General features: G+C 53.5%; 8 protein-coding genes across 8 annotated transcripts; 3 read left to right on the forward strand and 5 right to left on the reverse strand.

The window, feature by feature from the left end:
- Positions 1-689: 689 nt before the first annotated feature.
- LY79DRAFT_513898 (uncharacterized protein) lies at positions 690-3,394 on the forward strand (the record flags this gene model as incomplete). Its single annotated transcript, XM_060554539.1, has 3 exons — positions 690-867; positions 930-3,183; positions 3,235-3,394. The coding sequence occupies 3 exons, from the start codon at positions 690-692 to the stop codon at positions 3,392-3,394; spliced, it is 2,592 nt and encodes an 863-aa protein (XP_060414880.1).
- Positions 3,395-4,569: 1,175 nt separating this feature from the next.
- LY79DRAFT_579141 (ribosomal protein L24) lies at positions 4,570-5,148 on the reverse strand (the record flags this gene model as incomplete). The annotated part of the gene is made up of 3 exons (XM_060560002.1): positions 4,570-4,848; positions 4,934-5,046; positions 5,130-5,148. 3 exons carry the CDS (start codon positions 5,146-5,148, stop codon positions 4,570-4,572), a joined length of 411 nt encoding a protein of 136 aa, XP_060414881.1.
- A 579-nt stretch (positions 5,149-5,727) lies between these two features.
- Positions 5,728-7,433, reverse strand: LY79DRAFT_551322 (cytochrome c oxidase assembly protein CtaG/Cox11). The gene is made up of 4 exons (XM_060557635.1): positions 6,979-7,433; positions 6,841-6,910; positions 6,329-6,782; positions 5,728-6,259 (listed from the first exon to the last, which is right to left on the reverse strand). Exons 1-4 carry the CDS (start codon positions 7,209-7,211, stop codon positions 6,207-6,209), a joined length of 810 nt encoding a protein of 269 aa, XP_060414882.1. The 5' UTR covers positions 7,212-7,433; the 3' UTR covers positions 5,728-6,206.
- Positions 7,434-7,604: 171 nt separating this feature from the next.
- Positions 7,605-9,298, reverse strand: LY79DRAFT_513874 (amine oxidase; the record flags this gene model as incomplete). The annotated part of the gene is made up of 3 exons (XM_060554538.1): positions 7,605-8,514; positions 8,565-8,985; positions 9,037-9,298. The coding sequence occupies 3 exons, from the start codon at positions 9,296-9,298 to the stop codon at positions 7,605-7,607; spliced, it is 1,593 nt and encodes a 530-aa protein (XP_060414883.1).
- Positions 9,299-12,115: 2,817 nt separating this feature from the next.
- Positions 12,116-13,650, forward strand: LY79DRAFT_551327 (vesicle transport V-SNARE protein). The gene is made up of 2 exons (XM_060557636.1): positions 12,116-13,152; positions 13,223-13,650. Exons 1-2 carry the CDS (start codon positions 12,554-12,556, stop codon positions 13,308-13,310), a joined length of 687 nt encoding a protein of 228 aa, XP_060414884.1. The 5' UTR covers positions 12,116-12,553; the 3' UTR covers positions 13,311-13,650.
- A 146-nt stretch (positions 13,651-13,796) lies between these two features.
- LY79DRAFT_514059 (NUC173 domain-containing protein) lies at positions 13,797-17,585 on the reverse strand (the record flags this gene model as incomplete). The annotated part of the gene is made up of 2 exons (XM_060554557.1): positions 13,797-17,462; positions 17,517-17,585. 2 exons carry the CDS (start codon positions 17,583-17,585, stop codon positions 13,797-13,799), a joined length of 3,735 nt encoding a protein of 1,244 aa, XP_060414885.1.
- Positions 17,586-19,145: 1,560 nt separating this feature from the next.
- On the forward strand, positions 19,146-20,354 carry LY79DRAFT_579146 (FAD dependent oxidoreductase; the record flags this gene model as incomplete). Its single annotated transcript, XM_060560003.1, has 1 exon — positions 19,146-20,354. The coding sequence occupies one exon, from the start codon at positions 19,146-19,148 to the stop codon at positions 20,352-20,354; it is 1,209 nt and encodes a 402-aa protein (XP_060414886.1).
- Positions 20,355-21,369: 1,015 nt separating this feature from the next.
- LY79DRAFT_174522 (C2 domain-containing protein) lies at positions 21,370-25,885 on the reverse strand. Its single transcript, XM_060551247.1, has 5 exons — positions 25,138-25,885; positions 24,624-25,067; positions 24,153-24,570; positions 23,890-24,101; positions 21,370-23,837 (listed from the first exon to the last, which is right to left on the reverse strand). The coding sequence occupies exons 1-5, from the start codon at positions 25,456-25,458 to the stop codon at positions 21,615-21,617; spliced, it is 3,618 nt and encodes a 1,205-aa protein (XP_060414887.1). The 5' UTR covers positions 25,459-25,885; the 3' UTR covers positions 21,370-21,614.
- Positions 25,886-26,262: the final 377 nt, after the last annotated feature.

The following is a 26,262-nucleotide window of genomic DNA, read 5'->3' on the forward strand; positions in this document are numbered from 1 at the left end:
CCATCAAGAATCCTCTCTTCGCTCCTTCCTGTACCTCCACTTCTGAGTAGGCACCTTCCGTCCCAACTGTTCCAGCACCAAAACAGCTCTCACCTGCTAGAGGGCTTTCGGGTTCGGAAGGAAGAGTAAAGGGGTCTCTTCTCTTCTTTTCTCACAACCCCCCACCAAGCAGACCGTTCTCCGTCTTCTTGCACCAACACATCACGCAGCTCAATCCCTCTCTCGCCAACTCGGCCTCACTTTGCTCACTTGTCCAACTTTTGGAACACAGCCGTCCTGTTGCCAATACCAACACTATTGCAGTACTGTTGTTCTGTCAATCTGGTCTTTGTTGAGATCGCCTTTCCCGACAAGAATTGTATGCCTAGCACACTCGAGACAAGCCTGTTGTCGTCTCGTTCTGCTGATTCTGGTAAGCATCTTGCTTTCTGTCACCTTTTCCCCGTTATCCATCCTGTCGAATCTTGTCCTTCATGGCTTTTCTGCCGAATAATCAACCTACGGAGAGATTGCTCATACTGCCTTTCTTCTCCAACGTTCACAACTTGTCCTTGGCATCTACTGCAATGAATCAAAGAGCTTTGATGTATTGATTATCCATGAAGCCATGGTCCTTGTCTTGGCTATTGTTGTTGTACTTGCACGGATATATAATCAGCTCTGTCCAGTGTTGTACTGACTTCATCTCAATGTTGACAGCCAAACCTCGTTTCCCGGGTGACAGTTTTGTCGATATGCTCGTCCAAATAGGCCCCATGGATTCGACTCACTACAGCATCTCTCAGCTGCTCGCCATTCGTGGCTCCAAGCTGCAGACCTCACTCGAGCGGAAGCTTCTTGATGAGTCCAAGAACAACACCGTCTTGAGTAAGTTGCCATTTATGGCTCAATCCATTTCTCGAGTAAAATGTACTGACTTTGTCCTCCAGCAGATATCCTGCGTCAGAAGCATCTTGGTCGCAACCGAAGACTCCCATTTCTTCCCAGAAACAACATGGAACTCCGAAAGTCCTTTTCGACCGAATCTGAAGGCCACGACCAGATCAAATCTCAAGCTCCCCAGACCACTGCTCCGGTTCGCGACAAGGCCGCTCGTCAAACTGTTCGCCATACCGTCGGAGACGTCAGCCAGCTTGACGGGCAAGCCGGTCGTCAGCTTGATGGACAAGATGCCGAACCCGATATACCACCCGAGGCACCTCAGCGACCTGTGCTCCCTGATCAGAAGCGAAAGGGATTCGAGCAGTTTTACGAAGCTGTGCGATCTCCTACCCATGTTCGCGTTACTGCTGGCGGCAGAATCGTCCCCAACACTCTCGAACCCTCCCACTCATCCCCTACCGGCAAGGGTAACAGGGAAAGACTTGTTGGAGATGTCAATGGCGCTCAGTTACCGTTGGGGCAGACCTTCAATGGCAATCCATTCTTGCCTGGTCCCCCATTCATGGGCCCTATGCATCCTACCATGCACTCTGCCTTCTCAATGATGACAACAGGACCCAGCCCGATGCCTCCTTTTGGAGGGTTCGCAATGCCGCCCTTCGCTCTTCCGCAAATTCCTTCCCAGACAGCCTTCTCCCATCCGACCAGTGTCGGGAATCCTGCAGGAAATCTGGAAGACAACAAAGAGCATGAGAACAGTGCTGTTCCCACCAGCGCCCCGCTGCCCATGCCCCCTCTTGGCGGTCAGTGGTTTGTGCCGCCTCATTCCATGATGCCGATGGGAATGCCGTTCCCTGGTGGTCCAATGATGCCGATGGCATTCAGCCCCATGGGCCAGCCGATGCTGTATCCACAGCCTCTTCAACCAGTTCCTACGCCTGGCGCCAGGTCCTTCTCGCCGGCTGTGCAGAATGAAGGCTGTCCTGCCTCGTCTATTCGGCCTAGCATCATCACTAAGAACCAGCTTGCTGGTCTCCGTTCCAGTCTCAAGAAAGCAGAGGCCCAGCTGGCGTACAACCGTCACCAGATTGACGAGAAGCATATGGAGGAGTATGCTCGCCAGCTTCGTTCCGATATCGAACACTTTGAGATCAAGCTGAAGGGCGAGCTTGCGCTCGAAGACAACACTCTGCCCCAGCGAAATGACACGAAGGATAAGAGCGATTCCAACGTCTCCAAGGCGCCAAAGTTTGCCACCGATTCTCGCAAGACACTCCTCTCTTCGACAGTTGATGCTGAGAGTATCAACGAGACGGTCGGCAACGCTCCTGCAAAGACAATAACAGAGGAGCAGAAGGCCTCCAAATCTCGCAAGAGGGACAGAGTTCGTCTCGCGGTGGATACTTCCATGGCATCTGCCCCTTTCATCAACTCCAACATATTCGCTACCATCTCCCCGGTGCCATTTGATCCTACCGGGCAGCAACAGCAACAAGAGTCGGATCATGTGCGCAAGCCCTCCACTGGCCTTCCTGTGTCTGCTGCGCGGGCACCTATCTTCCAGCCCCGTTTGGATCCTCACCGCCCCAGCGAGAATACACCTCCCGTCTCTGCACTCATGAATGGAGAGCAGGACACACATGGAACCAGGTTCCACGGGCCCATTCCCACCAATTTTGAGGAGTCTCGGCTTCTGTCCTCCATCGCCCCTCCCACGCCCGCCCATGACATGGAGGAGTTCTCCAACTTTGCCCGCGACAATGCTGGCCTGGGACTTCCGTACCTTATCGGCGAGATACCTTTCGGAATGGATCCCAGCCCTGACCTGAAGGATTACATCTACCACCGACCTCTCAACCAGGATGAAGAGATGGCCAAGCACCTCTTTTGGACCAATGCTCCTGAACACTTGCGCCAAAAGTTCCCAAAGTTTAATGGAAAGGACTTTTACCCTGTCTCTCCCGAGAAGATGCCTCGCCCTAGCATCATCAGCTCCCACTTGCCCACCGGTCGACCCGAGCAAGACTTTGGCTTCACACTGCCCACAGTGGACTTGGATCCTTTCGCTCCCTTGGAACCCTACCGTGGAAACTTGCTTCGGAAGCCGACACTGAAGGAGAAAGAACCGAAAGACATGAAGAGGGATACCAAATCGGACAACGTGACCTCGCCCATGAAGCGTCGCAGTAAACTGCGACCTGTCGCCTACTTCAACAGTCAGGGACTTGATGAGTCTAAGCAAAGCTCTGGCTCTTCCGAGAATGTCGAAACAGACTCCGAGAGGGCCTACTTCAACTCTTGGTCAGTGGCTCCCTCATCGCTGGCTGTTTGTCCATCATGCTAACTATTCAGTGTTCGTACCTGGTCAGAGAGAGTGACAGCGGCAGCGACTGCACTTCCTGGTGCGGTCACATCGGAGAATGCCCTTGGCTATCTTCCACAGTACGCCATCGGCCATGCCGCAGCTTCGCTGTCGCCTGCCATTGCCAAGGCTGCCAATCAGTCCAAATAAGATGTCAACTCCGGAACTACCTGACATCTGTTACACCTGTATGATTACGAATTTGCGTTCCCAACACTTGTACAGATTACGTCGAGACGGCTCATGGCACGGCAACCTCCGATACCACGGCATCAATTCGAATATTCAAGGAGCGTGCGACGTCAGGCTTTAGGTGGTCGTTCTCGAGACACAATTTGTGTATTTCATCCTTGATACATGGTTTTTTTATGCGAGGTGGGAGGTGGGTGGTATGAACAGGATTAGTTAGGTTTTCAAAAGCATTAATGATCAAACTTCGACTTAGACGAACGTGTACGGGTTATGTTATGTGACTATGAAGTGACCAATAAAACTTTTCATTCAATCTTGCACTAACATTCTTACACTAAGACGAGGGCAAAAGGCGGAAGATGCATGTGCCTCACCATCAAATTTCCAGCGTCATGGACAAAGCTCGGTGAAAATCTTCGGGCGAGAGTGGGAGAGGTCATTCCGATTGGAAAGCCCCCCCACGGGTTTACTCTTCGCCAGTCGTATACCTCGAAAACCATGGACTCGTGGTTGACGCGGAGATATACTAGCGGGACTCATTCATCTACGATGGACCTACCGTGGGAGAACATTGGCAATTTCAAAAAGGAGCATGTGTTCTCAAGGCGCCTCAGGAGGCGGCAGCAGCAATTAGCATGGTCACGAATGGTATAGCAAAAGGCAGTCAGCAACCCCGAACCTCCTCAGGTTCGGGGTTGAAGATGACTTCGGGAGGACCTCCCATGGAGCATCTCACGGGTTGCAATCGTGAGGCGGCCATTGAGAAAATGAAATTTCTCGATTGGATTTTCTAAAACTTTTTTGCTTTTTAGCCTTGTGATGTCCCTCGTTGTCCTTTTGTTGATCCCTTTCCGGGGCATATGAGAAATTTGCCGTTTGCCCAAAAAACGCGTCGAGGTTGTCGTGGAAGAAAACGCCGTCGTTTGAAGATGGATCTTATGAGAATTGGTATACCCAGCCGTTTTTTACCCCCTTCTTGTGATTTCTTTGAACTGCCGCTGTTTTGGATGGGTCGGGACAGGACTTGTCGTCTCATGTCTCCCCTCCCTTCCGTGAGAAGGCTTTTCAGCCCGTCACTCGAGAGGATAGCTCATGCCGACCAGGTTCTTTCCGGGTGCGTGGAAGAGGGGAATTTAGGCGGTGGCCTTGCTCTTGACGCGGAGCTCACGGCCGACCTTGATGCGCTCAAGGATGGACTCGCGGTCCTTGTCGATCTTGAGCTTGGTGATGACGACGTTGGAGGGGTGGATGCCAAGAGGGACGGACTGGCCGTTGGTCTTCTCGCGGGTGACGCGCTCGACGTGGATGACGTACTTGAGGCGGTAGACGGAGGTGACCTTGCCCTCACGGCCCTTGTTGGCGCCACGGACGATGGTGACCTCGTCGTCCTTGCGGACGGGGATGGAGCGGACCTTTTGGGAAGTGTTAGACGGTTTGGTTCTGATCTCAGCGCAGCGCAGGGCCGACGGGCAATCTGGCATGCAGTTTCAGACGTACGTTGTACTTCTCGCGGAGCTCCTTGGAGAGGGGCGCGCTCATGATAACACGACGGGTGCTGGAGGGGGCACCGAAGTGAGCAGCGCGGGACTTGCGGCGCGAGGACGCGACCACTAAGGAGAGAAAGTCAGTAATGGGCTTCAATTGAGACCTGTGATCATTATCATCACCGCCGTCGTCGGAAGAGGCAACGTACTCTTGTTAACCTTGGTCATTTTGGCTAGGGCGTTAGTACGAACGTCGTTGGTTGAGGGAGAGTGTGAGAGTTGAGGTCGTCGCAAGTCAAGGAAAAAAAAGGACCAAAATTATCTACCAAACGGCGGGAAAAAAAGCGTTTTGGGTGGGTGGGTGGTGCCTGCGCAGTTCGAATTTTTTGGTGGAGAGGCACGTGATTTAGGTCTGGACCACCCGGCGGTGTAAAAGCAGCCGAGTTTGCTTCCGGATGGTCAGCCAAGACAAACGAGTGTGGATAGCGCGATAAGATAAGAACTATGTCAATCGCAGCATCGAAAACCGAAACATTCCTATGCTCTGTAGCACTTTGTGCTTCGACTGGTTACTTACTCTCAAGCTATGGATAGTCGGGTTTCAAATGCCCGTTTCGTATTGCAATAGACCGAGAAGCTATCGTTTCGAGCATTAATCATCCCTTTTTTCAGAGAGAGAGAGGGAAAAAGAAAGGGGGGGGGGGGGGGGGGGGGGATTCCGTGAAGATATCAGTCCCTTTAGAATAATTGAGTACACTGTCCCGTTCTCACATGCTTTAATCGGGAGGACGTAGCGCTACTACGGAGCGGCAGTGATACACTTGAGCACTATGAATATATTTGAACGCGCTGCCAACCTAATGAGCCGTTGCTGCAGTTTAGTTTTCGTACTCCTTGCTGGTAGTAAACATGCGTCCTTTCTTCAGGCCTTTCAACAACGTCAACGACAACCAACCCCGGTAACCGAAGCACATCGCGTACGGATGTATCAGTCGGCCGGGTGCTTGGCCATCAGGAGTCACTCCGTATATCTACCTGCAGCTCGACTTATATCCTGCCAAGTTCAATAGCTGTTTTGAACGCCTGGTGATATGCTGTGCCCCCCCCCCCCCCAATGGGGGTGCACAATAGTAGTTGAACACAATTCGAGCACGGAGAACTAAGCAAGGCAGACACGATGGATTTCATGCAATACAAAAAAAAAATCGGTGAAACATGCCGAAGTGGGGAATGCGGTGTACGGCAAGGTCGAGTCTCGTCCTCGGACAGAGGCTCTGTCAATCTACTTAGGCCATGGGGGAAGGCGCTTTGAACTTGCCATTGTCGTCGTACTTGGCCTCTGTATAGCATTGTCAGCAATTTGGCCCCCATCCAGAACACAGCGAGAAGAAAAACTTAGAGGACTTACTGAAGAACGTGTAATTCAACGTCACGGTTTCGATACCCTTCATGTTGACGTCGTTCACCATGTCCGGATCCAGGTAGAAGAAGACGGGCATGTCTACCGTCTCGCCCGCGTTCAGCCGCTGCTCCTCGAAGCAGAAGCACTGGATCTTGCTGAAGTACGGCGCCACCTGGCCTGGGGTCACGCTGTAGGTGGCGACGCCGATGATGTCTGTGTCCGAGTTGTTGGTGGCGGTGTAGAAAGCCAGCGCCGTCTCGCCGGGGAGTACGCGCACCTCACGCTGCTGCGGGGTGAACTTCCAGGGCAGCACGTCCGAGACGGACGAGTTGAAGGTGACGCGGATGCGCTGGGCCGAGGTCACGGGCACCAGGCGCGAGGCGAGGCCGTCCCCGCTATAGTCGACATCGGGACCGTGGGCGCGGACGGGCTGGCCGCCCCAGCCTGTTGTTTGACAAATCTGGTATGTTCCGTTAGCCGGAGGCACTCGGTGTTCGAGGAGGGGAGGGAGACGGAACCATCTTGTAGAGAGGCACAGAGCCGTACGACAGGGCCACCGTCCCGAGAATGACGCTGAGTACATAGTATCTGCGCGTCGACCTGCTTAGCCCACCGAACCCCCAATCCTAGTTGTTTTCTCTTGCATGTCTCCTTACGCTGTTGACGCATTCTTTTTTCTATAATGCGCGTGCACCTGCTCCATTGACGGCGCGCCGCCGAAGCTGGGACCGGTCTGCTTGGGTGGTGTTGTCGAGGCCGCTCGACGGATGGCGGGCGCTCGGATGGTGATGCGCGGCGCAGGACGAACGGCGTGCTGACAGAAGAAGCAGCTCCATTTCTGCGTTGACTGCGGCGAAGCGCGCCGCGGAAGGCGAGGGAGGGTATTCATGATCGTGGGCAGCGGCGTGTGAGGGAGGATATGTCGAGGAAGCTTGGGTTGCTCGATGTCGCACCACAATCTCCATTCCGGTCTTCATCGGGATTTGGGGTACCTAGGTAGTTTAGCTCTGGTCACTGTGCGCACACGGACACCGAGAGCCCGGTGTGATTGTTCCGCCATGGGCGGTGACTCTAGTGCTTTTAGGGGTCCAGGCGTTGGGAGACCCAGCAGAGACCCCACTGAAGCTCCTGCTTCTACAGGAAGTGGAAACCAAGCGAGGAGACGATACATTTTCGCAGTATAGCATTTGCATTTATTTCTTCGCTAGGTGATTTGCAAATAGCTCCTATTGGTGCACTTCCGCTTCCATTTCCCGATAGCAGCACACTGCACTGTCTCACTTTACGCGGCTTTGACATTCTTCAGCCTCCTTGCACGGGGGTATATCGCCCTCTTGGCCACGCCCACGACCCTCTCCAGCACTCTGATGACAAAAACCTGAATGATAAGTATAACTAGTCGCACAAAAAGATCGGCGAGGCCAAGAGAGGGTTTCCTTCCGCGACTGTAGGTTGAGTCCACAAACTGGAAAGGCAGCTTGGCATAGAGATGATCTTGAGCAGCATGTAGTCCACTGCTGAAACCGTCCTCGTGGAAGCCGTACTTCGTCCATGCACCAGCATAACTGATACCTCGCTTATTCTGTATACGGGGCAAAAGCTTTTGAGCACGAACGGCAGCGGGAGTGTAAAGGGGGTGGCGGTAGGTGAACGAGGCTTGGATCGTGTCTGGGTTCGGCTGGTGCAGAGGGTTCATCGTAACGAGGACGTCACCGAACGTTTCGCGAGGGATGTGCTGAAGAATGTTCATGTTGTAGGTAAGAGAGACTTGGTCGATGTTCTGCTTGCCGGTTGAAGGTGAGGAGAGGGTAAGGTAGTTCCAGCTGGACCAAGCCTTTTCAGAAGCCGGCATCAGCGAGAGATCGGAGTGGAGGATGACTGTGTTCTCCGAGGTTTGAAACGCGGAGAGGATGTCCTTCTCTTCGCGTGTGGCCGATCCTTCAATGATCTTGAGAGCCTGGTCTCCATGTGTTGCCAGGATGACATGGTCGTAGACATCCGACTTGCCATTGTGAGCGTGCACTCGCACTCTGCCATCCTCCTCACTCGTGACCTGTGTAACTTGCGTATTGAGGAATAGGTGATTAGAAGGGAAGCCGTTCATGACAGCATCAATGTACGACTTGCCGCACTTCTTGAGAGTGAGCCATTGGGGTCTTGTAGAAACCGTCGAGAGGAGATGGTGATTCCACCTGTTTCCAGTCAATATTGTTTCCCGTTCGCACGGCGCGCCAACACTTACATGAAACGGACTAGAGTGACGGCCGGGAAGTCCAAAGTGCACTTGTCCGGGCTTGTGCTCCATACGGCGGCAGTCATAGGAATGAGATAATCGTCCCTGAAGGCATCAGAATAGCCCTCACGTTCCAGATACTCTCCGATAGTTTCGTCCCTCTTGGCTCCTTTGCTGTCGCCATTCATAGCGGCAGAGTCATTCTCGTCGTCATCGGCCATCAGCAGGTCCAAGGCGAACTGGTTGAAGCGTATGATGTCAAAGATCATGCGCCACATCCGGGGTGAAAAGATGTTTTTTCTTTGGGCAAAGACAGCATCCAAGCTGGTGCCAGCCCATTCGAACAAGCCATGATCTCGAGTAACACCAAACGTCATCTCGGTCGGCACCGTATCCACCTTGACCCTTTTGAGGAAGTTGATGAAATTTGCTGGAAATATGTGAGTGCAACTCTGATGAGGATCAACGAGGCTATACTCACGATATGTTGCCGTGTTGAGAACGATGAAACCGGTATCTACACTGGTCTCGTATTTTCCATTTTTCCACGTTACGGTGTTAGTATGCCCGCCAAGCCTCGATGAGGCCTCATACATGTAGACATCATGGTAGCTTCGGTTCAGCGCCCAGAGAGCAGCGATGCCGGCGCATCCACTGCCGACGACTGCGACCTTCTTCCTAAACTTGACGTCAATAGGAGATCCTACAGAGCCTACGGAATCCAACGAGGGTGTGCGAGGCATTGTTGAAGCAAGAAGCTGGAGAAAGGAGGTGTAGTATTGGAAAAAGCCTCGGATGTGTGTCGCGCGCGGGCGTTGGGGTCCAAAGTTGGAGTCGCATATATAAAGCGACAGCAGGAAGAAGAATCAGGGAGGCCGGTAGTGGCTTGTCTCTTGACGTGACGGCAAGAACGGGCGGTTTAGGTGCAAGCCACGGACGACGTTTTGGGGAAAGAACAATGGCTTGCACATGTTGCACATGCCGCAGCAGCCAAGCGCCTCCAACTGTCGTTGGACACGACAATCGGCGGGTCAAAGTATCAAGTCTGCGCTGGTGACATGGGGAAGTGACATGTCGAGTATTGTCAGACCAGATCACCCAACTAGCGCTGCAACTTGCAAGTGGCGGACGGGTTCGATGGAGGTGACAGTGATGGATAGCCCACCCAGCACTGGCGCTGGCCAGGTGCTGTGCGTACACGTGTGAAGGTGGAGAGACGGCAGTGGGACAGGTAGGGAGCGAGTGAATGGAGACGAATACGAAGCCAGATGAGAGGCAAGTGGACGCGAAAAACAAAAACTTACAGCGGCTGACCGGGCGGCATCTTGGCTTCTCGTCCTTGGGCGTATGGTGATAGGAAGCTCAAAGTCAAAAGGGGTCAACGCGGGGCTGCCGCTCAGTGAGGAACGGAGAAGACGCGAAAACCTATGATGTTTTCTTGGGATAAGTTCTGCAGCGCAGACAGCATCACAGGCGGGAAGGATGTTGGCTGGAAGGAATGTCGACAGGAGTCGAGTCTGGGCGTAGATCACGATGCGATGAAACGAAACTCAGCTCAGCTCTCTGCCGGACTTCCCACACGCCATGACGCTTGCATTGACCACCCCCCCCTGCAGTTTGTCAGTTTCCCCAAGCTATACCCCCCCTGTCGTGGATTCCGCCCGATGGCTGAAGACTCACGATCTGAGCGCCACAGTGGCTGGCCGAGGTTTTGTTGAGTAAAAGAGGCTGAGAGGTTGCAACATCCGCTCAGCTTTACTATGACAATGTAGGCATTGTTTGTGGGAGGCGTTTTGCTTCGTGGAGGACGAACTGCGGGATGGAAGAAATATATTTGGTCCTAGAGTATGGCAATGCGACGAGCAAAGCTGCCAGCCATATCCGAGAAACCTCACAAGTGCGTCACAAAAACTACCAATACAACACATCAGACAGCTCTAATCAATGGCTCGGCATCGCGAATTCTGCCGATATTGTTTACGGCCGGACTGAGCCTTTGGGCAATCGCCGTGTCAAATCAGCCGTTGCTCAAACCATCAATATTTTCACATCGGACGCCAATTCACAATCACGAAATGCATGAAAAACTTCTTCCTCACTACCAGAGACCAGCTCCAGCAAGCAATGAAAAAGAAATAAAAAGCCTGTCAGACGTCCATCGACACCCACCCCGACCATGCGCCCGAAGGCAAGACCACAATCGGGGACGAGATCATCACCGCCCTCTATACAGCAAAGGACAGAGTCCAATGCCGCCTTCCTGACGGAAAGTGCGAGGGCAACCAGAGTTCTTCACTCTAGGGTGTCGAGGATATCAATCATCAACCAGGGTGGGATCTGTGGCTCCTTTAGGGAACCAAGAGAAGGTCGAATACTATAGAAATGATTCTCTGAAGTATTGTCGACATGAGGAAAAAAGAAGAAGAAAATCCTAAGACACGCGGTGGGAAGGTGCCCTTATATAGAATTCTGGCTAGGGAGGTTGTCGTGCACGGACCATTGGCCGTTTGGGTGGGTTTTCGCCAGATTTCTGCCTAAGGTGGGCGCCGACAAGGTGAAAATTTCGACAAATGGCTGGTCACCGCCTGACAGGGTGCCCTTTTTGCCGGGTTTTCGAGGAGGGAAGGGTTCAATGTGAAGATTTCCTTCTGCAAGCCAGTTTTTGCAGTCGCCACTGTTGATTTCAGAGATTTTGTGTGACTATTTGGTGAAAAATGTATTCGTATTCACCCGTCATTTTTACAACTGTAGATACCTACCTTCCTTTAGCCTGACTGCGCAGCCTTGGATGGACAGCTTACAGCACTGCTGAGGTTCTCAGAGCTCACACGTCAACACATGCAAAACTGCTCAGACGTGTAGCCAAACGAGGAACGCGCCAGGCAACCATCCGGCAATATCCACGGAAAACTCTGATGGCTGGGTCTTTGACGCCCTTAGCATAGGCAACGAACTTATCGTCTGTGACACCGCTTGTTTTGGCAGTGGAGTGGAACTCGTACCAAGCCGTCTAGACGGCGGCGATTTATGGCTGGACTTGTTTAGGCATCTGAGGCCTTGACGAGCACTATAGTATAGGCACACTTTTAGCGAGGCAGGTTTGGTTCAACTCCAGCCAGCCCAGCCTCATGGGGCCAACATGGGCTTACGACAATGCGCAAATCCGGCAAACGCGCTTATCTGGGAGGGAGACAATCAGGCAGCATTAACTGCTTTCCCACATGCGACTAAGCCAAGCAAGTTTATACCGTCGCCATAAGGGCTGGGCAGCGTTGTTTACAAGTCACATGTATGCCTTTCAGGACGAAAAGATGTCGTACACTCAACGGGATCGGAAAACGGTGGTTCGAGTTTCCAATTCTTAAAAGCGCCGTGACGTTTATTCAACGCCATCAGTCTGCCCAGCTTAAGTTCAACTCAGCGTCCAAGTGGAGGGAGACACAGAAGTGTCTCCCTCCCTGGCGACGCAGAGCCGGTTTTCTTCTAGAGCCGGGGTAAATAATCAACTTGAAGAGAAAAAAAAAAAGAGAAGAATGAAACGAAGTTTTGCGCAGCGCGAGCTCTCATAAAAGGACTGCGACAGGAAGCGGGCTGCAGGCGCTGGGACCATACAAGTCACGTGCCTTATCGAGAAGGTGCTTGGAGACCATGCAGGGGTCAGTGGCTGGAGCCTAGCCCCCGGTTGCCTCAGATTGGGGCACCAGCCACTCGGGAGCATGATGTCGCCAAGGCCGGTCCTGACTTACGCAGACGTACTCTGTACACTACCTAAGACGACGACATGCGACCAAGCCGAACCCGCCGCATCTAGACCGTTTCCGGATTTCTCACCTTTACGACCTGCAACCCACCGACGAACCTACATTGACGACCATCGAAAAACGACGAACACCTTCTTTCTCATTCAATCAGCCAGCTAAACAGGAGGCCGTTTCACCTACCCCATCATCCCCTTACGCCCCCCAGAAGACGAGCACGGAAGCAAGCCAACCGCCATCATGTCAAACCCACTCGACACCGAACCTGGCTCCGAGCGCTTCAGCGACTACGAAGCGGAGTTGAAGCTCGTACAGGCCGACCTCGTCCAGAAGCTCGACCAGATCCCCGAACTGACGGGCGAGCCGCGCAAGGCGGCCCTCTCGTCCGCCGAGCGCGCCCTCGAGGAGGCCGACGAGCTGCTCGCCCAGATGCGCCTCGAGAAGGCCAACATCCCCACCACCCTCCGCTCCAAGATTAACGCCCGCTTTCGCAACCACGAGTCCAACATTGACGGCCACAAGCGCAAGCTGCGCTCCCTCGCCGACGACCGTGCCGCCCTCTTCGGCGCCCGCTACACCGACAACCCCTCGGGCAGCGGCCAGGACGTCCAGCTCGAGCAGCGTCAGCAGCTGCTCTCGGGCACCGACCGCCTCGACAGGTCCACCCAGCGGCTCAAGGCCAGCCAAGCCCTCGCCAACGAGACCGAGGGCATCGGCGCCAGCATCCTCGGGGACCTGCACACCCAGCGCGAGACCATCCAGCACACCCACGACCGTCTGCTCGAGAGCGAGGGATACGTGGACCGCAGCGTCAAGACGTTGCGGGGGATGGCACGTAGGTAAATACCGTCCCCTTACACCCCGTCAGACTGTGAGAGGACGACAGAAAATAGGCTAACGTCGTGCAAGGATGGCTACCAATCGGGTGATCACCATCTCCATCATCACCATACTTGTTCTCCTCATCATGGCCGTCATCTACAGCAAGTTCAGATAGAGGGCACGTAGCGAGCAGCGGTAGCAGACAGAAAGGCCTTCGGGAGTGCCGGTTCCGGAGTTTTGGGTTGTATAAGGGTTCCGTCATGAAGTACCTGTGTTTTGTTTGTTTTATTATCTCCTCTCCTTTCCATCAGGGGAGCCGCGGAGAGTGTTGGGTTGCTGTCTTTCATGCAAAGAAGGAGGCCTCGGGTGCAATGTTAATTAACGAGTGGGAAAAAGCCCCTGGTCTGGGTTTGAAGCCGGCTGAGAGTCGAGACAGGGACGTGTTAAATCGACCCCGCCATGGCTGCCGTCCCTATGCATATACGTATTTCAGTCAATCGTTGTAAATACCAATTTCTTTTTTTTTTCTATTGACCGTACCCGATAAAGACGCCGACATTTTGAGACCCTTTCCCTTTCAACTCGGGGTCGCTTTTAACCTCATCGAATGGGTATAATCACACTAAAACATCATGAAAACCCACAAATATCCGACAACAGCTTATCTGCGTCCACCTCCTCTCCGGCCCTTGTTGACACCTCCGCCCGACGTGGGCCCTCCCCGTCTGCGGTCCTCACCGAGACCCTTGCGGCCAGCGGCGATACCACCCTTGCCCCCACGACCGCCACCACGGCCGCCACCGCGTCCGCCGCGGAAGGGCTTGCCACCGCCCCGGGTCTTGTCGACCTGGGCCTTGACAGCAGCAGCATCGCCATCGTTCAGGTCCTCCATCTCGTCATCGTCCTGTCCACGCTTGTTGCTGAACTTGAGTTTGCCGCGGAGACCCCGCTTGGCGACGTCCTTGCCCTTGAGCGCGGCAACGTAAGCGTTGACGCCGGAGCCGTCGTTCTCGGCGCCGTCGACTTCCATCGCCTCGTCGTCGTCCTTGCCGAGGATAAGCTTGCCATCGAGATCGGTGCGGGCCTTGGTCTTGGTGGGCTTGCGCATCTTGACGGGCTTGGTGGATGAAATGTTGGCCAGAGCGTTGCGGTCGAGCAGGTCCAACGGCTCGTCCTCGTCTTCGACGATGTAGGTGTTGCCGCCCTTTCTGCCAGCGCGCTTGCCCCTAAGGCCTGCAGGCGCGCCTTCGTCGTCGGACTCGTCGGAGCCGTCCGAGTCACTGCTGTAGAGAGCCTGGTCCAGCTCGTTGTCAAACCTGCGCCCCTGGCGGCCATCTTCCTCGTCACTGTCCTCGCCGGCCTGCTTGGCTGCTTCCTTCTTCTTCTTGCTGCGCTCCTTGGTCTTGCGGATGTTGACCATGAGCTTCCTGTCGCTTTCGGGGCAGTTCTTGTTGACGAGATCGAACCCGAACTTGCGTATCATGCGCTCCAGGATGTGCCTGACCTTGCTCTTGAAGTGGCCCTTGTGCTCGTGACTCCAAATAATGAGGTTGGGAACAAGAGAAGATAAGCGAGGGATCACAAGTTCCGAGGGGAGACTGACAACGCAGATCTTGACAAAGCCCAGGACACTCTTGACAATCTCGCGGTTGTTGGAGGTCAGAAAGAGATCCATCGTCTGAACAAGGTCGGCCAGAATCTGCGTGCTCAAGGACCTTCTGAACTCGTAGAGCACACGGCTAAGGGCTGTAATGGACGCTGAGATCATGTGGGGAGTACTGCCGACAAGACCAGCGCTGACCATGGTGAGGAACTCCTCAAGGTTGGCCTTACCAGCAGGCGCATCCGCAGGCATATGAGGGACCTTGGAATTATCGATGGGAGCGCCGTTCGCAGCTTCCATGCGTTGACCTATCTGAACAAGGAGATCGTACGCGGCCTCTCGTGCACGCTCGTTGTTCTCCTTGCAGCAGATGACGACCTCACTGAGGATGGAAGGGATGAAGTGAAGAGAGGTATCGGGAATGCAGGGGAGGAGGGCAGACAAGGCGCCCAGACGCTCTCTACGAGCAGGAGCAGACACCTTGTCAGCGCTCGTAAGAAACATTTGCTGCAGTTCTTCGATGCGCGCCTCAAGCGCCAACTTCCCGGTTTCGGACTCGGCAAGACGGGGAACCAGCTTGTAGGCCTTCTTCTGCAGCTGCGGCTCGTTCTCCCTGAAGATGATGATGGCGGCGATCTCGAATAGGGCCGTGTAGCTCTCTCGGGGCAGGTAAACGGAAATCGTGATGACGAGGTCCATCAGAGTGTTGCTTGTTGGAGGCATCGCGCCCTGCTTTTGTTGCTGCTTGGGCTTCTCCTGGTCAGCAGTTTGCTGCAGTTCCGCTGCAAGCATCTTGCTGACCCGGTCGAAGGTATCGATAAGCTCGTTTTCGGGGGTGATGCTAAGGAAAGCATTAATGGTGAGGAGGATGGGCCCTCTTGATTGGGGCAATGTCTGAGTGTAAACGTTGAACAGAACAGCAAGCATGTTGCCAGCAAAGCTGCCCAAGTGCTTGAGATTCTCTTTCGCAGTGGCTCTGGAGACACGGCTTTGGAGCACCAGGTCCTCCTCGCCTTCATCTTCAATAGTGGCAATAGCCTGGTTGGACTCGATGAGGATTTTAAGAGCACGGCAGACCTCCAGACGCAACTCAACTTGCTTGTACAAAATATTTGCGAGAAGCTCAGCGAAGGACTGGTCGAAAGCCTCAGTCACATCAAGCGGGAGATCGCAGTAGCCAGGCAAAGTTGCCCAAATCTGCTGAACAAGAGTCTCGAAGATCTTGACCTCCATGGTCTTCTCTGCCTTGCCGTGATCCAACACCCGTTGGAACATGAGTTCACTAAGGGGCACCATCTCTTGACGGAAGTGGGCAAGGTTAGTGTTGCTGAGGTAGTCACGCAGGATGGGGAGCATCCAAGCGCGACCCTGTTGACCCTTGGCTGGATTGGCAAGGTTCAAAGGCAGGATAGACAGAACAGCCTCGGGTCCCATAGCGCGAATAGCCTTTCCGATGACTTCGTCGGCCTCCTTCTTGCCTTGGAAGGAGTTGCTACCGCGGAGCTCTCCGACGGCCTTGGTGATGTTGAGCATCATCGGATGCGCTCGCCACCTCAAGGAGTCGAACATGGCTCCAAAAACGTTGAAACTCTCCATCCAAGCCTGCTGGTACTTGACACTAAGCAAAGATTCGGCAATCTTGGCGATCTTGTCCAGTGTCTTCTCGTCGTAGACAGACGGCTCGAGGATGACCTGCTTAGGAATGCAGTTCGCCATGAAAGAAACCAAACACTCGGAGGCGGAGATTCGGATGTTGTGGGCGGGCGACTCCAGGTACTGGGCAACCATGGAGAAGATCTCGGGCAGATTCTGGAAAACATCCTCGGGCTCGATTTGTGCGGAAACGTCGTATCCTCGCGACAGAATCGCCAGCCATGGGGGAATCAGCTGTGTGTCGTTCGCGGCGGGCCGCAGCTCGGAAATAATCTCCATAAGTCGGGGGAGCTTGGCGGAGGCGACCTCATCAGCCATACCCTCGAATATCATTTCAAAAATTTCGAAACTGGCCATCGTCATATACTCGTTGCCCGATCTCGAAATTGCGAGCAGCAGCTCGCACAAAGATTCGATTTTCTTGCTAGGCCAGCCTCCACTAGCAGAGGCAATGGTCTTGATGAGCTGGAGGGCATGGATCAGGGCGGGATCGTGTGCCGACTCATCTCCCTTCTGCTTCCTCGCTTGCGCAGCCTTGCCAGCAATATCCTCGAGGTTGGCCAGAGCGGTGTGGGCGCACATGTCGGCAGCCGGGTGGTCGAGCGAGGGACTCGGGGGAGGGTTCTTGAGGACATTTCGCAACGCTTCTTGAGCCCTCTTCCGGACCTTGGGGCGCTGCTCGAGGGAGAGGTTCAGCAGACCGGCAACGGCTCTGCGGGGGCCGACCTGGGTCACGCCGAGTTCCCAAGCAGCAGCGTCTTGTGCCAGAAGGAGGGACTCGAGACATCCGATTGAAGATCGCAGAACAAGTGCTTCGGCATCTTGCTGGAGGAGCACCGGGGCGAGCGAGGTGAGGATCTGCGTGAACTTGGCGCGAAGAATAGGCTGGGGCGCAAACGGGGTGACAATGTCCAGGAGGTAGACGACTGAAGTGGTTGTGTCGGAGCTGACGTTGCCGCTGTCGACAGCCTGGGTAAGAAGGCCGAGAAGGGCGGCAAAGTAGCCGGTCGGCGTAGGCTGGGTGTTCTGCTCCTTCAACGTTGTGTCGACCGCTTCGAGGACTACCGCCGTCTACCGACAGTGTTAGCAACGTTCCCAGACGACAAAAGAGTGGAAAAGCCTCACCCTCTTCTGGCTCTGAAGACCGGGAGAGCGGATCTTGTCCAGCTTCTCGGCAAGAGTTGGAGTCGACATTGTGCTTGTCGTATCCAATCCGTCGGGATTAACTGCTGTGGGAGACGATAGAAGCCGGTTTGGTCGAGATTCCCGTCTGTGCAAACATTTTCGGTCGCAAAAAATCCTTATCGAACACCCCGCCCCGGATAAGGGTCCGCTTTTGCAAGGATCTGAACGACGTATTAAGGTACTGTGCAGAACTCCGATTCTGCACGGCCTTCCAACGGTATGGATGGTCATTCCAGTGGGCGAGAAAAGGCAGCATACCGAGCAAAAATACAAACTGTTTCATTCATGGTGAGTTATACTCTCCATGGCCCAATAGCCCCTTCTTCTTCTTCTTTTTTTTTTTTTTTTGGATTATCGGCCCAATCGCTGTACTAATGCACTGCCAATGTCGGGTGTTGCTAGGCTGGATCGCGCGATAGTATGAGACGAGGTTGAGAGCAGCAGCCAACTGGAGCAACGTTCGACGAATTTAACTCCAGTCCCAAACTTGTGTGCTTGCAGTGCAAGAGAAGAACAGATAATAAGACAAGAGAATTCTATCTTGTTTCGAGCCCGCCACGTCTTCTATCTGGCAACGCTTGAATAGATTGTGATTCAGTCTTTCTAAAACTGTGCATTGTGAAGTTTACAACCTTTCCATCGCAGGCTTATCATCAATCCTTTTAAGGAGATATGTATTGATGAGACTGAATCCACTTGTATCCGTTTCTTGTCATGATGAAGGCTACATGAATAAGCTGTGGGGCTATCTGCGATATTACTCTATTTAAGTAATAGTCACCCTACAGAGTTGTCAAGTGTATGTATAGGTACCACTTTGATCGGTACCACTTTGATCGGTACATTTTGCACTCTGGTTGGAATCTCACTAGATTGGCAGCCTGTCAGCAGCTTGATGAACCCAAATACGCAGCCGGTCCTCGTCAAATGCCTAGACCTTCCAAACCTCCGGGTATGCTTACATCCCTCTGCTGTTACCCGTTGTTTCTTCTTCTTATTTTTTCCAACTTCTCCTCAAATTTGCATAAACAATGAATGATGATGCAAGCTGACTGTGGAGTTGCTTGGATGGCATCGCGTGCAAGCCTCCAGACAGATTCTACGCTTGAATCATCCACTACCTTTGCTCTCACAAGACAGCCTATCCTGAACCCACGTCCCAGTACGCTTCGTGCCAATGCCAACTTATACGAGCACCCTCGTCAAACCCCAAGCTTCGGTCTGCGGTTGAGACTTGGCCAAGCATCGCCTCGACTAATCCTGTGGAGTTGCAACTCCTAATCGGGACAAGAGAGCCACTTGCAGGTCTAGGCATCATGTCGAGAACACGGCATACTGTTCTTGATTGGGCGTGTCAACACTGTTTACTCCACTAGTCTCCGCGCCCTTTCTCTGACTTGACGCCCTTGTCCATCCACGGGCGTAGCTACTGATCGAGCGCTTTCAACAGTGATGTATTCGCTAGGGAATGTACATATCTATATGGATATTCATAGTTAGCTTTTCACAAACAGTAGTCTTGGACGCAGCAGGCATTTCCGTCTATCTGCTTCTCCCCCATTCATTATAATGTCGAAACCTACCGAGACTGTGATAATCGTCGGCGCCGGCATCGTCGGCTCCGCCTTGGCCTACTTCCTGTCCTCGTCACCCACGCCCCGAAGGATCACACTAATCGACCGTTCTTTTGGCCCGCTCGTCGGCTCCACCGGCCACGCACCGGGATTTGTGGGCCAGTTCAATGAGTCCGAAGTCCTTACCAAACTGGCCGTCGAGACCGTGTCGGAATACACCAAGATCCCTGGAGGCTTTGACTCCGTGGGTGGAATGGAAGTCGCCTTCCAACCGGCCGGGGTCGGGGGGTTGAGATTGAGGTGCACGAGTGCGGCGCAACGGGGTCTATCGGCCGAGATGCTAAGCATCGAGAGAGCGCATGCACTTGCGCCGGAGCTCATCGAGGAGTCAAGTGCCGGGATGGCGGTTTGGTATCCGTCCGATGGGATTGCCGACGCGTGCAGAATCACCTCCTTCTATCAGAAGGAAGCAACAAAGTCGGGAGTGCAATTATTGCAACGCAACGTCAAGAAGGTTGTCATCCAGGGCGGCCGCGTAGTCGGCGTAGAGCTTGTTGACGGCGACTCTGTCAAGCAACTCAATGCCGACAAAGTTGTCATCGCGACCGGAATCTGGGCCCAAGATTTATGCAGCGATCTCGGCTTCCCGGTGCCCGTCGTCCCCGTCGGCCACCCATACATGCACGGTAAACCAAGAAACCCGTTACCGCGGAAGTTGCCTTTCGTCCGTTGGCCGGAGCGTCACGTCTACGCCAGAGATCATGGGGACAGGTACGGTATTGGCAGCTACAACCACGAGCCTATCGGATGCAAATCCAAGAATGGCACGGCGATCGGAAGCTGGGTCAAGGGCTTTGAGCAGACGCTACAATCCGCAACAGAGCTCTTGCCGCTGGCTGCTGCTGAGGAGTTTGACCAAGGAGCAAGCTTCAATGGGATATTCTCAGTGACTCCCGACAATATGCCGCTTGCTGGGTCAGTGCAGTCTGTGCCGGGATTGCATATGGCTACTGCAGTTTGGGTCACTCACGCAGCGGCCACGGCCAGGTTTCTGGCGAGAATGATCGATGGCGAGGGTATGGATCAGGAGACTCGGACTGTTTTGGATCCTGAACGGTTCAAGGGGCAGGACTTTGCGATATTGGAGAAGAAGTCGCTTATTAGCTACAATGATATATACAAGACTGAAGGAAAGTCAATATAGTCAAGGGAGCGGACTGAAGGATGGTCGTGTGTAGTCGTTTGCTCCAGAAGAACCCGGGTCTCGTGTGCTCGTTTGCTAACGAGCTCGGCGTCAACTTCAAGATAACAACCCATATCGGGTGCGTTTTCGGTGGACGGAAGGACAAGGAACGGTTCATGTCTAGACTATGGCCAAAAATTTAATCCAAGTCTCGCTATACAAAATATAGACCACAGACAGGTGACAAATGTACGTTGCAAGAGGTCGGGAAAGTGGCTTGCAGTTCAGGCGAGTTTTCCAAGAGACTTTTCTTCTCTTATACGGACACTGTACTAATGAGCATCCCCGACGTTGGCATCTCTGAGTTATCGCGTTGCGTTTGCCTCTTCTATGAAGGAGATTCGCTTACGAATGGACCCAAAACGTGCTAAGGTTTCCACCGTTTGGCAGTGGCCGGCCGGCTCCCAAAGAAGCAGTAAGGGAGTAAAGGTGCGATAGACAGGGGTTTCCGGGTGCGATTTCTGGCAGCGGTGTTAGGAAAAGATCCAGTCTTTCCGAGAAATGGAGGCATTTTTCTCAACCGGTGCAGGGGGGATGCCACGAGGATGGGGCTAAAAAAATCGATTAAGGCATGCAATTTACCAAATTTTGGAGCCATTTTGGCGGTCCGCCCCAATGCTTGGGCGAACAGTGGTAATATTGGGGTGAAGCAAACATGATTGATGGCTGACTGTGGTCCATCTTGAGAAGCGGCAGCAGATCACGTAACCGGGTGCAACTGCCCCCAGAATTCGAAGTCGATGTTATCTTCTCCTCAATATGAGAAAACGAAGGCCAGGACTTCTCTTTCCATCGTTGGCAGCTGCCTTCACCAAGGGGTGCCCGGCCAGATCCGCCATGCCGGTCCACTTCGTCCGAACCCCCGCGAGAATCCGGCCGGTCTGTGGGGTGGACGTTCCACAGCGGTTCCCCGCGCCAAGCATAACTTGAATGAGCCAACCGACTCCTCTGAAAACAGCGATAACTTCAAAGACTTGTGGTTATTTAGCACATAGCACAGATGAAAGAGACGGATTGCTGTTCAAAACTGATGTTTGCCTGTTTTGACTACAATACACCCATCAACGCCACCTTCCTTATTCGTTACAGTTTGCTTGAATTTAGATATACTTCATAAACATTATGAAAGGCCGTAAGAAATCCAAAAAAAAGGGCCCAATTTCCCAGTGCCCATTTCCTCGATGCTTTGCTTCATCTCGATTAATACAAAAGAGAGGGGAATTAGACCTCCGTGTCAACATCAGGCTTACGTCCATTGAGAGAGCCCAACTTGGTCATCTTGCGGACGGCAAACTTGGCCTCGTCTTTCGCAAATTGCACGTTACGCATCGGGCGCCATTGCATCAGCCCGCGGTGTTGGCGATGCAGATCTCGGCTCCGGCTCTTGTAGTCCTTGAGAGCCTGAATGGCACCGTTGCTCTTCTTAGAGGCATTGGAAGGTGTCTCACTGGCCATACTGTCGACCGACTGCCGGGTTCCATCGCTATCTGCCTTGGTACTGGCGTCCGTAACTCCGAGATCGAGGTCGCTGCTGCTGTCATCGTCATAGTGTTCGTCAAAATCATCGCGTCCCTCGGAGTTGAGATCTTCCTGCTCGCCATCGATCATTTGTGTCGGATCTTGGCCGAAAGCTGTGCTCCAGTCCGTCCCATCTTTGGACAGCCACTTCGCTTTCTCTTTTGGATCAGCCTGAGCAAGAACGTCTCGGCCATGAGTGAGAGATTCGTCATGAAGCTTCTGTACTGCGGGGGGGATTTCAGCCTTGACTTCTTCGCCTCGAACACCTTCTGCGAAACAAGCTTCCCACGTCTCGATTGTCTCGCGTGAATCGTTGTCAGTGACGAACTTGATGTGGTCACGGTCGGTCCCGGGGGAAAAGCGACCACGGAATTTGAGTCGGCCAAGCTCTTCAATGTGAATATCAGGCACGTCCTTGAAATTCTTCTCGATGATATAGTTCTGCGACAGACGTAGACCCTTGTCGCACCTCCAGATGGGAATGTCGAAATCCTGTTCCTCTTGATCAGGGAAATCTTGCAGCCATAGTGACGCAAATGCCTCGGCGCGACGCTTGCCTGGCGGGTAGAATTCAAAGAAGACGGGGGATCGGTAACGGTAACGGACAGGTAGCCGAATCTTGCCATGCTTGTTCTCGCCACTAATGTCCCAGGAGAACCCTTCTTGGCCCTCAAGTTTGGTGCACGTGTTCCTCTTGATGCTGGCCGAGCTTCCGCCCGTGCGGAGTCTGACCTTGGTCTTCAAGTGACCGTAACCGACTGCTGTAATTTCGCGGCAGGTGAACTCGAACGTGCCAACGTCCCAGCCCAGTTGAGTTGGCGGTAGGCGAAGGTCAACGGATCTGAAGAGGATCGAGATGCGGATTCTTCCGTACCCAACCCCGCCGTCCAAAGGGTACCATCTTGTGGCCTCACTCCCGGTTTGCAGGATGTCGGATAACTTGAGAGGTACGACACCGATGATTGGATCGTGCTGACGGTTGCGCGAGTCTCGAACAGTGATGGTAACGACGCCTGATCGCCAGTCACGAATAAACTTTTCCGTGCCGGCGTTGAAGATAGGTTGCGAGGACACCGCCTTAGTACGTGTTTTGTAGACCAACTCATCGTTGACAAGAATTGTGCAGTAGGAGCTTGGCAACTTGCTTCCCTGTTCTTCCTTGACTTCGCCGGCATCGAGACGGGCAGGCTCATACTCGCGACCTTTGCGATTACCATTGGAGCCCTTGACGTTGGCAAGCTCCAATCCAACAATTTGATGGACAACGATGCTGAGGATTCCAGAGGGCCACAAGGGATCGGGCGGGGTGTGCTCAACGGCATCTTCCTCTTCGTTCTCTATAGTTCCCTTCTCGTCCTGAAGCTCCCTCTTATCCTTCAGTTCAGGAGGCAGGTTGACATCCTTACCATCGGTGCGAAGAGCCTTGCGGAACTGGGTCTTGCCGAAGAAGCCAACCTCCCAGTGGAGCTCTCCCGGCATCGAAGTATCAGCCTTGACGCCAGCAAGCTTCGAAACCTGAGGGAACATCTTGCCAGGATGCTGTATAAGCTTTTGAATGCTCAATTCGACTTTGCCAACGATATCGTCCGCCGATGAGCGATCACTGTCCCACAGTTCGACCGAGAGCTGCTCATCTGCCTTGATTAGGTCGGCAGTGACCAAAAGGCCACAGCTTTCCTCAAAGATGGGGTTCAAGTCATCCTGAATGACACGAGTGCAAAATTGAGGCTTCGAGAACTTGCTCCACGCGATGGTGATGTAAGGATCAGAGCCTCCTCCTTCGCTGCCCCGACGATCCTGCTTGCTGAGACCGACTGCTTTGTGGATACGTATGAAGAGAAGACCGAGGGCGAGAGTCTCCTTCTTAATGTCGTCGCCCTGGAGCATCTTGCTCAAGTCCAACGTCATACTTTTGGGGGCCACGTACTATCATCGTTGTTAGCGGTGGACCCAATGGCTCAAGAGTCGCCAAACCTACCATAGAAGCAGCGGTGCCTATAGCCCAGTTCACGAAATTAGAGATGAGGGGCAAGTTGAGAATGTTGACACCCTTTTCAATCATTGGGGTGCAGCCCGCTTGAACCTTGGGAATACCCATGAGTGTGAAGGTAAGGGTCTTGAGGAAAGGAGGCTCAGGGGTAAGCTGGAGTCTGATCCTGGCCGTAGCGACGAGACCTTGAAGTTCAACCCCTACAAGCAGTCAGACAATGCTTTCGCAAGATGGAATCGTTTTTTACTCACAAATTGGAAGGGGAACCCCAAATAGGCCCCTGACACCTAGGTAAAAGACGAGTTGCATCCCCATGTTGCGGGCTTTAGACGAGACGTCAGCACCGGATGGCTTCGCATGGTATGCGACCGACGCCTCCAAGTTGTAGAAGGAACCGGCCTGCTCCATGGCCGCCAGCTCGTTGGGATCGGTGTTCCGTTGGTTCTGTCTGTGGGCCTCGTCCTTGATGTCTTGCACGTGGTGATCCGGGAGGGCGCGCAAGCTAAGGATTCGAAGCGGGTTACTTCCCTGGGAGATGTCGGCGACACGGACATTCTCAATAACTCCGGGAACTGAAGCAACCATGACGTCCTCGAGGGTGTCGGCAACACCTGCAAACATCTCAGGGTTGATCAGATTCCACATGATTCCCAGAGCAGTATTCATCCACTGACAGTTTATTAGCAAAGGAGGAGCAGCAGCCGGGGAGAAACGGTCATTACCTCAACGGACTCGGGAACAAGGTTGACCGTGGCGGTCTCACCGCGGTCCTTTTCACTAGACCATTCCATATTTCTACCTTGGGTGATGAGGTCCTTCACCCACAAGAAAACACCGGACGCAACGCAGAACCCGAGAGGGATCAGGCCGTAGAGTGCTCCGCCGAAGAACTTGCCGACAATGATGATGCTGAAGAAGATTCCGGCGCACAATACGTTGGCTCGCCGTTCAACGTGCTCGAACATGGGCTCATAGCTAACACTCGGGGTCTTGAAGAAGTTGACGTTGGTCTTTTCGCTGTGAATTGGCACGTCGGTTGTGCTTCCGGGCTCGACTGGAGCGGGGGGTGCTGTAACGTCTTGCGCGTATCGGTACTCCTCGCCTGACTGGTCCGAGGACGTGGCAATTGTGGCATCCTTGCCGAGATTTTGGTTGGGAACGGTAATCTGCACCATTGCCATGTTAGCATGATCATTTTGAGCATGGCAGACAGAATATGAGGTAACGTTTGTCTACCTGAGGGTTATCGACGACTTCTTTGAAGTCGTCCTTGGGGTTTTCTATCTCAACATCTTTACCAGTGACGGGGTCCCGAACCGTTTTGGTCTTCTTGCGGTCCTTCTTCTCGGGGACATGGACCTTGGAAGAATTGCCGTTGGATTGGTGTTGGGCCTGTTTCTCAATCTTCAGGTGCTCCTTGTCCTCAGCCTCGATGGCAGCATCGCGCTCCCGCTTCTCCTTGTCGAGCTGGGCGACGAACTCGTGGATGTTGGGGATCTTATTCCGGGCGCTGTAATGCTGGCCGCCGGTGGGCAGTTTGTGCTCGTCAATGTTCATCTTGCTCCCATGCACAACCCCGCAATCAGTCGTAGCTGGAATTATGCAGTCGAATCCAAAACGAAAGCAGGTATTGCTCCGTCAGTTAGCCAGCGTCTATGGTTGAATGAACGAGAAGGCGAAGACAATCGGCATCAAGTAATCCGGCCAACAGAACCGAAAGAGCGGTGGTTCAAGAGCTTGGGAGATGCGATATACAAATATTAGCGATGTGGGACGCGGATTGCTGAGAAACAGCATTAAAAAAGCTGGCCAGAAGGTGGAAAAGGCGCCCCTCCGATTGCCTCATAGCTCCTTCAGCTTCACCCATTGCACCCTTCTAACACACACACACAACCGGCACCTTAGCTTGGTCGAGTTTCCTTCTTTTCAGCTGCAGCTTGCATTCCGGGTTGGACTGGCTGGGAAGCTGTGATGGTCAATGACGTAGCTTGTCTTGCGACCTACTGCTGAAAAGCCCACTAAGTGACGGTTTGGCCCCACCCCCGGCAAGCACCCCCAGCTCCCTGCAGCCTATGATGATGACGGAACAAGTCTCCACGGCCCGAACGCCTGCCATAATTCTTGCTTCTTTCATCCCTCGCCTTCCCTCCCCCTCCGTGCCTCTCTGCTCCTTTTTCGGCGTCATTCCTTTACTTTGTACCCCTTTCCCTCTCTATAGGTAAGTGGTAGACTGTCTTCTGGGTCAATGGTTCATCGAGCCAAGGTGCCGGTATCTGTACACTCGGCCGAAGTACTAAGCAAGGTACCTACCTACCTTGTCAAGGCAGTGTGGTACCTCTTGAGGTCGCACACAACAATAGG

Source organism: Colletotrichum navitas, assembly GCF_030913465.1.
Source record: "Colletotrichum navitas strain CBS 125086 chromosome Unknown LY79scaffold_24, whole genome shotgun sequence".
NCBI lineage: Eukaryota > Fungi > Ascomycota > Sordariomycetes > Glomerellales > Glomerellaceae > Colletotrichum > Colletotrichum navitas.